The following is a 15,174-nucleotide window of genomic DNA, read 5'->3' as shown; positions in this document are numbered from 1 at the left end:
CAGAGTCAGTACGACACAGTAGGAGACTCCCTAAACTCCCTGGCAGGTGGCAGGAGAGTGGGAAACCATAGCTGAAAGACAGGTGTTCTTGGTTTAAACTGTGAATGCTCTTTTCTATAGGAAATGTAACACCAGTTATGGCTAGCTTCTATGATGAACTTACACATGGATGGAATAGGCTTCTGTGGGCTTCCCCCGGAGCCTTAGGTGCCCTGAGTTCCAAATAAAATGTTTAGGATATAACTTCCTAAATTGGGAACTGCTTCTACTTTAAAAATTGTACATTTTAAATCAGGATAAATGTTATATTATTATAAGGACAGATAAAATTAAGGATGGTCTTACAGTGGTAGAAAAGGGTCATTTTGCTCTTTATGAGACTGCATGATGAGATTTGACCCATAGGCTATGAAATTAAGCCCACAGGCAGTACTTAAACACAACAGAGGTAATAATCAAGAAGTACCTGAATTCCCACATTTTATAAAACGGCATCATATTTCTTAGGGCTGCTGACATTCAAAGAAAAAAATAGACATTCCACAAAATTGTCTATTTTCTAGTTAAACTGAGGTCTTATAACTGTATCTGAAAAGCTAAGTTGTAATTTTGAGGACACCATGGATGAAAGAGAAAAAAACTACTATCACTAGTAACAGATGTGAAATTACATTAGATAAATATAATCATTAGTTTCAGTCTCACCCTGGTTAATTTGTTTGTGGAAATGTGCAACCCATTATTCATTAGATAATTTTTCACACATTGATTAGGAAGCCATGTCGAATTGTGACCCTGCACATTTGGAGCTACCTATCTTGCAATGAAGTATACTGCTTACAGTAGTGGAAATGGGGGACAAAATGTTTATCTCAGGCTGATTTTGTGCCAATAAATAAAGTAAATCAATAGCCAGTGAAGTGTGAACAACATTTCTCTGCTGTATAATATGGTTTTGGGGGCAATTTGACATGCTACAAGGGGAAACAAGGGTCTTGAACATAAAGGTAATAAAAGCAAATCATGCTGGTAACTATTATTGAAGTCCTGTATTTTTCTATACTTGGGCAGCTTTAAGATGTGAAAAATAATGCACATAAAACTATAAAAATATTGAGGCAACTTTCCCCCATATTTATAAACATTCTCTCTTATAGCTGAACTTGATTTTATTGGTCATGCACTCTATACCTGTGACAAATCTTTTCTGTTTTCTATTTGATCTAATTTAGTATACAAATTCAGATAACTTTAAGGTATTTATAGCAAATACAACACAAAGATCTTAAATTTCAAATAGACTTGATTAGCATTCAGTAAGACCCCATCTGAATTTTACTCTTCACTATTCAGGTAACTACTTAAAATAGTCAAAAATCTCTCAAATTAAAAATTATATTTTCTGCCCTGCAAAAAGCTTCAGGGAGAAACCCCCATTTTCTCATCTTGTACCTTTTTTACCATTCCAAGCCCTGCAGATCTTGCCAGTTTGGACCTCAGATGTCTTTTAAATTAAGATGAAGGTAACACATTTTTTCCACATAATGCAGGCTGTATTCAAGTAATTAATGGTTAATTAACAGCAGGTTTTTTTCTGTAGGTCAGATAGTGAAGGGCTATGCTATATTACCATAGAAAGGAGGTTAGGTTAGGTTATTTGGTTTCTAGAAGGTGCCTCTGGTCTCCTTGGTCTAAAATAAAATCATAGCCAGGGAAACCTGCAGATTCAAAGGAGAAATGGTTACTGGTGTCACAGAAACAGTGTTTTGCTGTCCAGGAATGTTATTTCCTTGACAAATTCTGTGTACCATTGTTAGAATTAAAAATATCGCTGACCACAGATATTTTAATAATGTGTGCTGACATGAAGTGTATTTATTTATAGTCAGTGACTTGATTCATGTGAAGAGTTCTACAAATATATGTATGCATATATATATGTATATATTTATGGCTTATTTTGAGATTATCCCTTCTCTCCTACCTTTTTAAATTTGGACAGGGTTTCTGTCTATTATAGATTAATTTTTAAAAATCTAAATTTAACCATACTTATAATATGTTATATATAACATAATATGAACAAAAGAAAAGATTCTGTTCTAATTTCGTATTTGAATGCCAAACTAGCAGAAGTATGAGTGTTTGTGAGAGCCAATATAGTGGAGAGACCATGGGTGATAAAGAGTAAGTGTTAGTTTGAGAATTAGGTCTTTATTCTCATCCTTGCTGTCATTAAGTTCTGAAGCTTTTCTGGTTTTGGTAGACTAGGTGACCTCTAAGTCTTCCAGCTTTAATATTTCATGCATATTATATTTTTTATAAAATAGCATCATACTATACATAGATGAATAAACTTTATGACTCAGATAATAGTCTATTTTTATAACCTGCTTTGTTTACATTTAATATAAACATTTTTCTATGTCCTTATGTATTCTTTTATATCATTTATAATGGACATCATTTATAATGGCTGTATCATATTCCATTATATGAATTTACTGTGATTCATTTAACCGTATCTCTGTTAGTGGACACAATCACAGCCATCATATCTTTCTTGTAATGCTGCCATGGTTTATTAGTTGGTCTCCCTTTTTTTGCTTTTGCCCCTTACAGTCTGTAATCACTAACTAGATAGATCCTTTTCTTTTTAGTGGAAATCAAATACAACTCTCCAACCATCCTTAGAATAAAATCCAAAATCATTACATGGCCTATAGAGCACTGTGTAATCTGGCACTTACCTACTTCTGGAACATTATTTCTACACTCTGCCTTGCTCACTGCACTTCACCCACTGTTTTCTTGGCTGTTTTCTACTTATGACATTATTCCTCCCTTCCTCCCTTTCTCCCTCCCTCCCTGTCATTAGTAGGTAAACTCCCTGAGGGTAGGACTGCATCAGTTTTGTTCATTTTTAAAATCCCCAGCACCAAGAACTATGCCTAGCTTATAGAAGGCACTTGAAAAATATTTGTTGAATGACTGAAGCTTTTGTTTAGCATTTTTCTGTTATAAATGTAGTAGGATAAGGAAGGTTACTGTTTTGTCAATTGTCTTTGTTTGGAGAAACATCTTGATTGGCCTCTTTAGGTGGAAAGTGTGGCCCTGAGGAAATGGATTGAAAGAAAAAACCAGACAGAGCTAAAAGTACCTTGAAAAAAAAATGAATAATAATTTGGGGGGTAGCAGAGAGCAGATGAAGAGGATAGGAAGATGAGTGTGGAGAGAGGACCAAGGCTGAAGCATGAGTAGGCAGAAATGACTGAGGGAATTTTTTAAAGTACAGGGGTATTTCATATTTGTTTTTAAGTTATGCACCAATGTAAGCCTTCTCCCATTAACCCCAGAATCTCCCCAGCACACAGCTACCTCGTGGCAGTGTTTTGTTGGGGGAAATCAAGAAAAGCCATGTCTTGGGCCTCCCTGGTGGCGCAGTGGTTGAGAGTCCGCCTGCCGATGCAGGGGATACGGGTTCGTGCCCCGGTCTGGGAGGATCCCACGTGCCGTGGAGCGGCTAGGTCCATGAGCCATGGCCGCTGAGCCTGCACGTGTGGAGCCCGTGCTCCGCAACGGGAGAGGCCACAACAGTGAGAGGCCCGCATACCGCAAAAAGAAGAAAAAAAAAAAAAAAAGAAAAGAAAAGCCATGTCTTATGTTTTAGTCAAAACCCAGGTGTTGATAAAGGAACAGTTTGTACAGTAGAATGAGAGTTCAACAGAATCGGAAGTGAAGCCAGAAGTTACAGGGAGGCCACTGGATTGCTCACTGCAAGTAGGAAGGGGAATTGAATAGATCTTATCTAGCTTAGAAGAGTGAGTTACAGAAAAAACACAGTGGTAAATATCTTTGTAGCTAATTCTTTATACAGTAAGCATACCCATGGTTTACTTAGGGTAAATTTCTAAAACTGGAATCACTAGATCAAAGTGTGTCGCCATTTTTAAGGCTTTTGTTATGTGATCATATTGCCTTCCAGAAAAATGGTACCAACTTAAAATCTGAAACATTTTATGAAAGCAAGAATTATTTTAAAAAACAACATCATTAGAGACCTACTAGTCTGTCTATAATTTTAACAATGGAAAATAAGAGTTGTTGAGGATGTGGAATAATCGGAGCTCTCATATATTGTGAGTGTTATTGTGAAGTGGTGTAGTTCCTTTGGAAAATAGTTTGACAGTTTCTCAAAAAGCTAATAACATAGTTACCATATGACTCCAGCAATCCCACTCTGAGGTGTATACCCAAGAGAAATAAAAACATACATCCATACAAAAACTTGTACACAGATGTTCAGAGCAGCATTAATTATATTATCCCCAAAATAGAAACAATCCGAATGTATCCAATAACTGATAAATGGATAAATAAAATGGGTATATCTATACAATGGCATGTTATTTGGCAATAAAAATAAATGAACTGATACATCTTATAACATGGGTGAACCTTGAAAACATTACCCAAGTGAAAGAAGCGTGTCACAAAAGCCTGCATACTGTACAGTTACATTTTTGTGAAATGTCCAGAATGAGCATTGGTTATTCAGTAGCATGTTGTTTAATCTTCACATATTTGTTAATTTTCCAGTTTTTTTCTTGTAATTGATTTCTAGTTACATACTGTTGTGTTCAGAAAAGACACTTGATATGATTTCAGTCTTCTTAAATTTGTGAAGACTTTTGTGGCGTAAACAGTTTTTAATTTTGATGAAGTCCAATTTATCTGTTTTTCTTTTGTTACGCATGCTTTTGGTATCATATCTAAGATTCCTTTGCCAAATTCAAGGTTATAAAGATTTATCCTATGTTTTCTTCTCGGCATTTAAAAGTTTTAGCTCTTATATTTAGGTTTCTCATACATTTAAAAAAATTATTTATTTTTGGCTGCGTTGGGTCTTCGTTGCTGTTAGTGGGCTTTCTCTAGTTGTGGCGAGCAGGGGCTCCTCTTTGTTGCGGTGCATGGGCTTCTCATTACAGTGGCTTCTCTTGCTCTGGAGCACGGGCTCTAGGCATGCGGGCTCAGTAGTTGTGGCACGCGGGCTCAGTAGTTGTGGCTTGCAGGCTTTAGAGCACAGGCTCAGTAGTTGTGGTCCACGGGCTTAGTTGCTCAGCGGCATGTGGGATCTTCCCGGACCAGGGCTCGAACCCATGTCCCCTGCATTGGCAGGCAGATTTTTAACCACTGTGCCATCAGGGAAGCCCAGTTTCTCATACATTTTAAGTTACTTTTTGTGTATAGTGTGAGGTAAGGGTCCAACTTTCATTCTTTTGCATATGGCTATCCAATTGTCTTGGTGTCATTTATGAAAAGATTATTTTTTCCTCATTGAATGGTCTTGGCACTCTTGTTGAAAATCAGTTGTCCGTAGATGTAGGGTTTTATTTTGGGGCTCTCAATTCTGATTAATGTGAAATGAGTCTTTGTTTTATTAATTTGCATCTCTTGATCACTACTGAGATTGGGCAACTTCTTGTATCTTATTGGTGATACTTATTTCCTGTTTGAAAATAGTGCCCACTTTTCTTTCTTTTTTTGTGGGTGGTGTGGCATGAAATGGGGATATTGATTTGTAGGGAATATTTTTATATTGTGGTACTGATTGTTTGCTGGTTTTATGGGTTGCAAATTAATCCTTCCAGTTTTGGACCATTGCTGACTGACCTGCAGGTGACATATGACTCTAGTTGGGCCAATATAGTTCTTCCCCTGGGAATACAGAAGAAACTTAGAACAGAGAGAGAGAGCTGGGGATTGTGTTTGTGGCTAGGCTCTGGAAAAAAAGATCATCTCCTGAAGTCTCCAGGAGACTGGATGTCCTGGTCCTTTTACTTCCAATGTCAGCTCTTTGCGTCTGTGAAATATCCCAGAATCCTTTCAATACTCACTTATGTAAAGAAAAATTATGCAGTCTGGGGTCGATTTCTTTTTGCTTCTAACCACAAAAACAAATTAAAAAAAACCCAACTTTAATACAACTCTCAAATTTCTGGCTTGGGTAATTGGTCTGATAGTGGTGCCATGAAACAAAATAGGGATTATAGGAGAGGAGGAGGGAGTAATGTTTGAGGAAAGGTGCTTGTTGCAGTTTTGGACATGTTGAGTTGTGATACCGGTAGAGTATCCAAGTAGAACTGTCCAGGAAGAGTGTGAGGTGTGAAAAGAAAAAGGACTAAGAACAGAAATCTACCTAACACAAATTCTTAAAGGATAGGAAGAGGAAGAAGAGGCAGTAAAGTGATCAGAGTTGAGGTAGCCAGAGCTCTAGGAGGAGAACTCATAGAATCCAGGGGTGAGAAGAGCATCAAGAGGGAGGGAGTAGTTAAACAGAATGAATAAAAGGCCTGAGTTTCAAGGAGGGAGTAGTTAATAACGGGTCAAGTAAGATTCGGTAGTGAGGGGTCATAAGTGACCTTGGCCTGGTCAGGGGTTGGAAACCATACTGGAGAAAGTCAAGGTGTAAATGGCATGTTAGAATGTTGAAAGTGAGGGTAGAGTATTATTTTGGGGAACTTGATGTGAAGGGAAGCAGAGAGAGAAGATAATATCTAGAAGGGCATATGAGGTTGGAGAGGGGGTGATTAAAGATGTGGTAGACTGTACATGTTTACATTTGAAGGAAGGAGACCAAAAGGAGAAGTAAGAAAGATAGGCAAAACAGAATATGACTTCCAGGAGACAGGAGGGAATGGGGCAGAACACAGGTTCTTCTAAGAAGGAAAGAGAATAAGGATGTGCTCTGTCACACAGCAAATAATTATACACTGTTTAAGACATGCTATGAAGTACGTACAAAGTGATGAGAGGTTATAAAGGAGAGAGCTACTAAATCTTGGTCTGTGGTATCTGGAAGACTTCATCCATTTGATGAAGTTCATTTTGATCCGATACAACTGACTGCCTATCTGTGTAGCCTGAACACGCAGGGAACCACAGACATGAGCTTTGTCACTTCATTGTCCTTGGGATCAAGGATGTTGTATACTTGATGCATTTTTTTTAGGCACTTCTTACTCTACTACATTAAGATGTGGCAGGTGGTACAGAAACGAAATCTTGCCAACTTTATACTTTTTCCATATCTCTATACACCGTTCCATGAGAATAGTCTCAGTTTGTCAGCAGGGTTACCCTGTGAATCGAGAAGTTTCTCTTGCAATGACTCCCAGCCTTTTTATACATCATGACATACAGGGAAAAAAAGGATAGTATTTATCCTGCACACTGGTGTGAACAACTTCTCACAACTGGTACCAGGGGCTCCTGCCTGACTGCTAGCCTAAGGGCTTCAATATCTTGAACACACCTGAACACACTTATTACTCATTTGATGTGCAGTGGCATACCAATTGAGATCTCTGCTCAGTTCTCCCACACTTTAAAGTGTGGTGCATTCTTCCACACTTAAAATTTTTTTCAGTTTCTGCTATATGATAAAAGACTTTTCCCTCCTACCATTAAAATCCTTACCCAAACTATTCAGTGTGTAATATGGAAGGGTGCTTATATGCTAAAAATCTCATGGTTTGCTATTTCCTTACATATCTCCTTCATAAATGTATATAATATCTTAAAGAACCATATACATTCAAATATATTTTATAGGTCTCTAAATTATCTCATTGTGAAGTTTCTGTTTCTCACTATATCAAATCTGATACAGGTGTCATAGCTTATTCTTTGACTTTTTTTCTTTCAGAAACTATAGTTAATTTCTTTCACAAGTTAGAGTGGTATAATGCTGGGAGGAAATATGTTCATTATATCAGGCATTATACTGCAGTGTATACTTACTATACTTAAGTTTATTAATATATTTAAGTTAATACATTAATAAAATCATTCATATAGCCTAGTAGGAAATAAGTTTTCTTTGTTTTTTAATTTCCTAAATGCATTTTAGGCCATTCTTCCATGGACAGAAGCTTTTATTAAATGTTATTTTTGTAATTAAAAAAAATTATCGAGTTCACTGCACGGCCGCCTCCACAGCTGCCGCAGCCCGTGAGACTCGGCCGGACCGCTGTCGCTGTCGCTGTCGCCGCCGCCATGGCTCAGTACAAGGGTGCCGCGAGCGAGGCGGGCCGCGCCATACACCTGATGAAGAAGCGGGAGCAGCAGCGTGAGCAGATGGAGCAGAGGATGGCAGAGGAGAACATAATGAAATCCAACATTGACAAGAAGTTCTCTGCGCACTACAATGCCGTGGAGGCGGAGCTTAAGTCCAGCACCGTGGGTCTTGTGACCCTGAACGACATGAAGGCTAAACAGGAGGCCCTGGTGAAGGAGCGGGAGAAGCAGCTGGCCAAGAAGGAGCAGTCGAAGGAGCTGCAGCTGAAGCTGGAGAAGCTGCGAGAGAAGGAGCGCAAGAAGGAGGCCAAGCGGAAGATCTCCAGCCTGTCCTTCATCCTGGAGGAAGAGGACGAGGCAGGCGACGAGGAGGAGGAGGCGACCATGGACGACGAGGAGCTGGAGAGGGAAGAGATCACCACAAAGAAGAGGAAACTGGGGAGGAACCCAGATGTGGACACGAGCTTCTTGCCTGACCGAGACCGGGAGGAGGAGGAGAATCGCCTGCGGGAGGAGCTGCGGCAGGAGTGGGAAGCCAAGCAGGAGAAGATCAAGAGCGAGGAGATCGAGATCACCTTCAGTTACTGGGATGGCTCTGGGCACCGGCGTACAGTCAAGATGAAGAAGGGCAACACGATGCAGCAGTTCCTGCAGAAGGCCCTCGAGATCCTGCGCAAAGACTTCAGCGAGCTCAGGTCGGCAGGGGTGGAGCAGCTCATGTACATCAAGGAGGACCTAATCATACCCCACCACCACAGCTTCTATGACTTCATCGTCACCAAGGCGCGAGGGAAGAGCGGGCCCCTCTTCAATTTCGATGTTCACGATGATGTGCAGCTGCTCAGCGTCGCCACCGTGGAGAAGGACGAGTCACACGCGGGCAAGGTGGTGCTGCGGAGCTGGTACGAGAAGAACAAGCACATCTTCCCCGCCAGCCGCTGGGAGCCCTACGACCCTGAGAAGAAGTGGGACAAGTACACGATCCCGTGATGTGGCAGCAGCGCGGCCCCCGCCCCTTCGGCTCCCTGCGGACCCAGGATTCCGGGCGCCCAGCTCCCCGCTCCCGAGACGTGACGGGGCCTGCTCAGCCCCTGCCCCTGGCGCTGTTGTTTACCGCCTTTTTCTTTTACGACAGAGATATACGCGTCAGAGCTGGAGCACCTGTTGTGCGTTTTTTTTTTTAATTGGAGTATAATTGCTTAACAATGGTGTGTTGATTTCTGCCTTGTGGCGGGGTGAGTCAGTTATACATGTGCACGTGTTCCCATGTCCCCTCCCTCTTGCGTCTCCCTCCCGCCCTCCCTATCCCACCCCTCCAGGCGGTCACGGGGCACCGAGCTGATCTCCCTGTGCTATGGGGCTGCTTCCCACTAGCTATCTACCTTACGTTTGGTAGTGTATATATGTCCATGCCTCTCTTTCGCTTTGTCGCAGCTTGCCCTTCCCCCTCCCCATGTCCTCAGGTCCATTCTCTAGTGGGTCTGTGTCTTTATTCCTGTCTTGCCCCTGTGTTCTTCATGGCATTTTTTTTCTTGAATTCCATGTATATGTGTCGGCATGCGGTGTTTGTCTTTCTCTTTCTGACTTGCTTCACTCTGTGATGGACTCTGGGTCCATCCACCTCATTGCAGGTAGCTCAGTTTTGTTTCTTTTTATGGCTGAGTGGTGTTCCATTGTATATATGTGGCACATCTTTGTCCATTCATCCGATGATGGACACTTGGGTTGTTTCCATCTCTGGGCTGTTGTAAATAGGGCTGCTATGAACATTTTGGTACATGACTCTTTTTGAATTGTGGTTTTCTCGAGGTATATGCCCAGTAGTGGGATTGCTGGGTCATATGGTAGTTCTATTTGTAGTTTTTTAAGGAGCCTCCATGCTGTTCTCCATAGTGGCTGTGCCAGTTCACATTCCCACCAGCAGTGCAAGAGTGTTCCCTTTTTTCCACACCCTCTCCAGCATTTATTGTTTCTAGATTTTTTGATGATGGCCATTCTGACTGGTGTGAGATGATATCTCATTGTAGTTTTGATTTGCATTTCTCTAATGATTAAAGATGTTGAGCATCCAAAAAAAATTCTCATTTCCAGTTGTGCATAATTTTATGTTTGGTCTCTGGAGATTAAGAAGTATCATTAACTGTATATACCGTTTGTATTTAGAAAAGTTGTAGGAAGATAAGAACTTGGCCTTTCTCATTTAAAGTGTAACAAGAAGAAAAACATAGGAATGTGTCATGTAAGGAAATGTTGAGTTGTACGGCAAATTGTGTTTTAAGACCTACTGTAGATCTATGTCGGTGTCTGTGAAAGAGAGGATAATTAGTGCCTGCACTCTCAGTCATATCAGACTAAAGGTAATGGGGTGTAAGAAATGGTTCATTAGGCCCTCTCAAGTACTTTTACTGTGTCCATACTATTTATACCAGCAGAAAAAATTCAGTCTTTAAAATCAAGTCAAAGCATTAGCCTTAGATTTTTCAATATGAGAAATAACATTGAGTAATGATCCCTTAAAGTCAAATGAAAAAATGTACATAAAAAACCTACTCTTAAAAAAGAAACATAATAAAAAAACAAAAACCTACTCAGTGTTCATCAGCTTATATGTCACCCACACTGAATATTTGCAATATCTGACCTCCTCCCTTCTTGACTGCTGGCTCTACTACACCTGCTGTATCTCTGGGAATTTGGAATGGAGGAAGAGGTGAAGTCAGAAACCAGTTTGCTAAACACAATCACTGTCTACATAGGAATTTTAATTGAAAAGGAGCTTTGTTGCAAAATGTCTCGTTACCTGGGGTGAATGGGGAATAGATGGGGGAAGCAAGCAATAATGAGGCCTTGGTTCTCACTCCTAGAAAAATTGCTTGTGATGCTAGATATGAAATTTGAGTCAAATAACATAGGTTATAGTGTCTTCCCACAACTTGTTCAAATGTTGCTCAGAGAGGTTTTGAGGGAGAGGTATTGGAAAGGGGAAGGGTGGATAGTGTGTCTGATGCTGCCTAGACCACATCTAGTTCTGATGGAAATTTCTGAGGTCAGTCTCTTATAAACCTTTCCCTGCTCTGATTCTTCCTAATTCCTATAAAACTGCTGAGCTGCACTTCTGAGCTTTGGAGTCAGTGCTGGGTGGGCATTAGCTATAGTTGGAAATTCTGTGCCTGCTTGCAGAACAATTCTTCAGCCTCCAGAAAGAAGGAGGCACCATGAAGAATTGGTGGAGGAAGATCTACCACAGTTAGCAATTTGGGGTAAGTAGTAAATTTGATTGTTATGTAAGTCCCTTCTGCAAGTTTAGAGAATTGAGATAAAGTTGAATAATCTGTAATTTCTGTATTGAGTGGGGCCTGTGAGTGTTCTGGTAATGTTCTGAAGATTAGGAGAATCTTGCAGTAGATAAGGACAGGTCCAGAACTTGACTTGTGCCTGGTTTAGTTTTTTAAGGTCCCATTAGTTTCTAGAAACCTCTAAGCCTTACAGGCAGGTGGGCAAAAGTAGTAGAAACAGCTTTATCCTGGGTAAGAAAGGACCTCTGATTGTAAGCTCTTTGAGGGCAGTGACATCTGAACAGTGGCTTTGTGGTACCACAAGCAATTATGGTACCACATGGTTTTTTGGTTTGATTGGTATAGGAGAGGAAGATTAGTAGAGAGGAAGAAAAAGCACAGCAAATATAAGGGAACTGCTCACTCATTTGTGCACACAAAAAGACCCTATTTTATACATCACTTTTGGGGCTGGATTGATCTAATGGAAGAGATATGCAATGAATATCAAATACTTATGGTAACTGAAAAACTCAATTGCCAGCAGATATTTTGGTCAAATAAGTGCCAAGCAACTAGCTTGAGGAATTTTTAAATAAAGTTGACTACTTTGAGAAATTTTGCCTTGCTTGAAATAAACGTTTCTGAAATGGTAAAGTGTCAGAATAGCAGGAAAGATGTTTCTTGATAGGCAAAAAAAATTTTCAGTACTTTTGATGATTGACTACCTATTACTTCATTCTCTTTAGGACTGGCTTTGTCTTCATTTACCCTCAAACTATGTCAGGAGATTAGGAAATGGTTAGGTAAAAATTGTCAGTGGGAAATGTCTATAATTACTCAATGTTACTTTTTAGATGTTAAGGATTCCACATTGGATTAAAAGTCTATAATATGAAACAAGAAAATAAAACTCCCTTGAACTAACATATTTAATAGTTATAGCTGTTATAAAGCAGCAACAACTACTGAATACTCTTATATAATTTTTCCCCTGCTTTATTGAGATATAATTGACATTTAACATTGTGTGAGTTTAAGGTGTATAGCATGTTGATTTGATACATGTATATATTGAAAAATGATTAACACAATAAGGTTAGTTAACACATCCATCACCTCACATAATTATCATTTTTTTGCGGTAAGAACTGTTGATTTAGTCTCTTGGTAAATTTCAAGTATACAACACAGTATCATTAACTATAGTCACTGTGCTGCACATTAGCTCTTAGAACTCATTTTTATACCTGGAAGTTTGTACCCTTTGACCACCTTCACCCTTTTCCCCTATCCCCCCACCCCTCACAACTACTAATCTACTCTCTGTTTCTATGAGTTTGAATTTTTTAGATTCTACATATAAATGAGATCATACAGTATTTGTCTTCTTTCTCAACTTATTTCACTTGGCATAACACCCCCAAGTTTAATCTATGTTGTCACAAATGGCAGGACTTCCTTCTTTGTTTTTTTTGAAAATGATTTTATCAGTTTTTTAAAAGATTTATTAAAATTTTTTTTAATTTAATTTTTTTATACAGCAGGTCCTTATTAGTCATCCATTTTATACACATCAGTGTATGTATGTCAATCCCAATCACCAAATTCAACACACCACCATCCCCATCCCCCCACCTCTTCCCCCCATTGGTGTCCATACGTTTGTTCTCTACATCTGTGTCTCAATTTCTGCCCTGCAAACCGGTTCATCTGTACCATTTTTCTAGCTTCCACATATATGCGTTAATATACGATATTTGTTTTGCTCTTTCTGACTTACTTCACTCTGTATGACAGTCTCTGGATCCATCCACATCTCTACAGATGACCCAATTTCGTTCCTTTTTATGGCTGAGTAATGTTCCATTGTATATATGTACCACATCTTCTTTATCCATTCATCTGTCGATGGGCATTTAGATTGCTTCCAGGACCTGGCTATTGTAAATAGTGCTGCAATGAACATTGGGGTGCATGTGTCTTTTTGAATTATGGTTTTCTCTGGGTATATGCCCAGTAGTGGGATGGCTGGATCATATGGTAATTCTTTTTTTTTAACATATGAATGCTTTTTCTTTTTTTCTTTTTTTTAACATCTTTATTAGAGTATAATTGCTTTACAATGGTGTGTCAGTTTCTGCTTTATAACAAAGTGAATCAGTTATACATATACATATGTCCCTATATCTCTTCCCTCTTGCATCTCCCTCCCTCCCGCCCTCCCTATCCCACCCCTCTAAGTGGTCACAAAGCACCGAGCTGATCTCCCTGTGCTATGTGGCTGCTTCCCACTAGCTATCTGTTTTACGTTTGGTAGTGTATATATGTCCATGCCACTCTCTTACTTTGTCCCAGCTTACCCTTCCTCCTGCCCGTATCCTCAAGTCCATTCTCTAGTATGTCTGCATCTTTATTCCCGTCTTGCCCCTAGGTTCTTCTGACCATGTTCTTTTTTTTTTTTTTAGATTCCATATATATGTGTTAGCATACGGTATTTGTTTTTCTCTTTCTGACTTACTTCACTCTGTATGACAGTCTCTAGGTCCATCCACCTCACTACAAATAACTCAGTTTCGTCCCTTTTTATGGTTGAGTAATATTCCATTGAATATATGTGCCACATCTTTTTTTTAAAGATATATTGTTTTTAATTTTTATTGTATTTTTAAACATCTTTATTAGAGTATAATTGCTTTACAATGGTGTGTTGGTTTCTGCTTTATAACAAAGTGAATCAGTTATACATATACATATGTTCCCATATCTCTTCCCTCTTGCGTCTCCCTCCCTCCCACCCTCCCTATCCCATCCCTCTAGGTGGGCACAAACCACCGAACTGATCTCCCTGTGCTATGCGGCTGCTTCCCACTAGCTATCTATTTTACGTTTGGTAGTGTTTATATGTCCATGCCACTCTCTCACTTTGTCACAGCTTACCCTTCCCCATCCCCATATCCTCAAGTCCATTCTCTAGTAGGTCTGTGTCTTTATTCCTGTCTTACCCCTAGGTTCTTTATGACCTTCTTTTTTTTCCCCTTAGATTCCATATATATGTGTTAGCATATGATATTTGTTTTTCTCTTTCTGACTTACTTCACTCTGTATGACAGACTCTAGGTCCATCCACCTCACTACAAATATCTCAATTTTGTTTCTTTTTACGGCTGAGTAATATTCCATTTTATATATGTGCCACATCTTCTTTATCCATTCATCTGTTGATGGATACTTAGGTTGTTTCCATGTCCTGGCTATTGTAAATAGAGCTGCAATGAACATTTTGATACATGACTCTTTTTGAGTTATGGTTTTCTTAGGGTATATGTCCAGTAGTGGGATTGCTGGGTCGTATGGTAGTTCTATTTTTAGTTTTTTTTTTTCTTTTATGGTATGCGGGCCTCTCACTGCTGTGGCTTCTCCCATTGTGGAGAGCAGGCTCCGGATGTGCAGGCCCAGTGGCCATGGCTCACGGGCCCAGCCGCTCTGTGGCATGTGGGATCTTCCCGGACCGGGGCATGAACCCGTGTCCCCTGCATCGTCAGGTGCACTCTCAACCACTGCGCCACCAGGGAAGCCCCTATTTTTAGTTTTTTAAGGAACCTCCATACTGTTCTCCATAGTGGCTGTATCAACTTACATTCCCACCAACAGTGCAAGAGGGTTCCCTTTTCTCCACACCCTCTCCAGCATTTGTTGTTTGTAGATTTTCTGATGATGCCCATTCTGACTGGTGTGAGGTGATACCTCACTGTAGTTTTGATTTGCATTTCTCTAATAATTAGTGATGTTGAGCAGCTTTTCACGTACTTCTTGGCCA

At 39.9% G+C, this 15,174-nt stretch overlaps 1 protein-coding gene across 1 annotated transcript; it reads left to right on the top strand.

Moving 5' to 3' along the window:
• The first annotated feature begins 8,013 nt into the window (after positions 1 to 8,013).
• Positions 8,014 to 9,261, top strand: LOC132485265 (protein FAM50A-like). Its single transcript, XM_060091770.1, has one exon. The coding sequence runs from the start codon at positions 8,059 to 8,061 to the stop codon at positions 9,067 to 9,069; it is 1,011 nt and encodes a 336-aa protein (XP_059947753.1). The 5' UTR covers positions 8,014 to 8,058; the 3' UTR covers positions 9,070 to 9,261.
• The last annotated feature ends 5,913 nt before the right edge of the window (positions 9,262 to 15,174 follow it).

Source organism: Mesoplodon densirostris, chromosome 3 (genome assembly GCF_025265405.1).
Source record: "Mesoplodon densirostris isolate mMesDen1 chromosome 3, mMesDen1 primary haplotype, whole genome shotgun sequence".
Lineage (NCBI taxonomy): Eukaryota > Metazoa > Chordata > Mammalia > Artiodactyla > Ziphiidae > Mesoplodon > Mesoplodon densirostris.
This window is presented reverse-complemented; position numbering and strand designations above follow the sequence as displayed.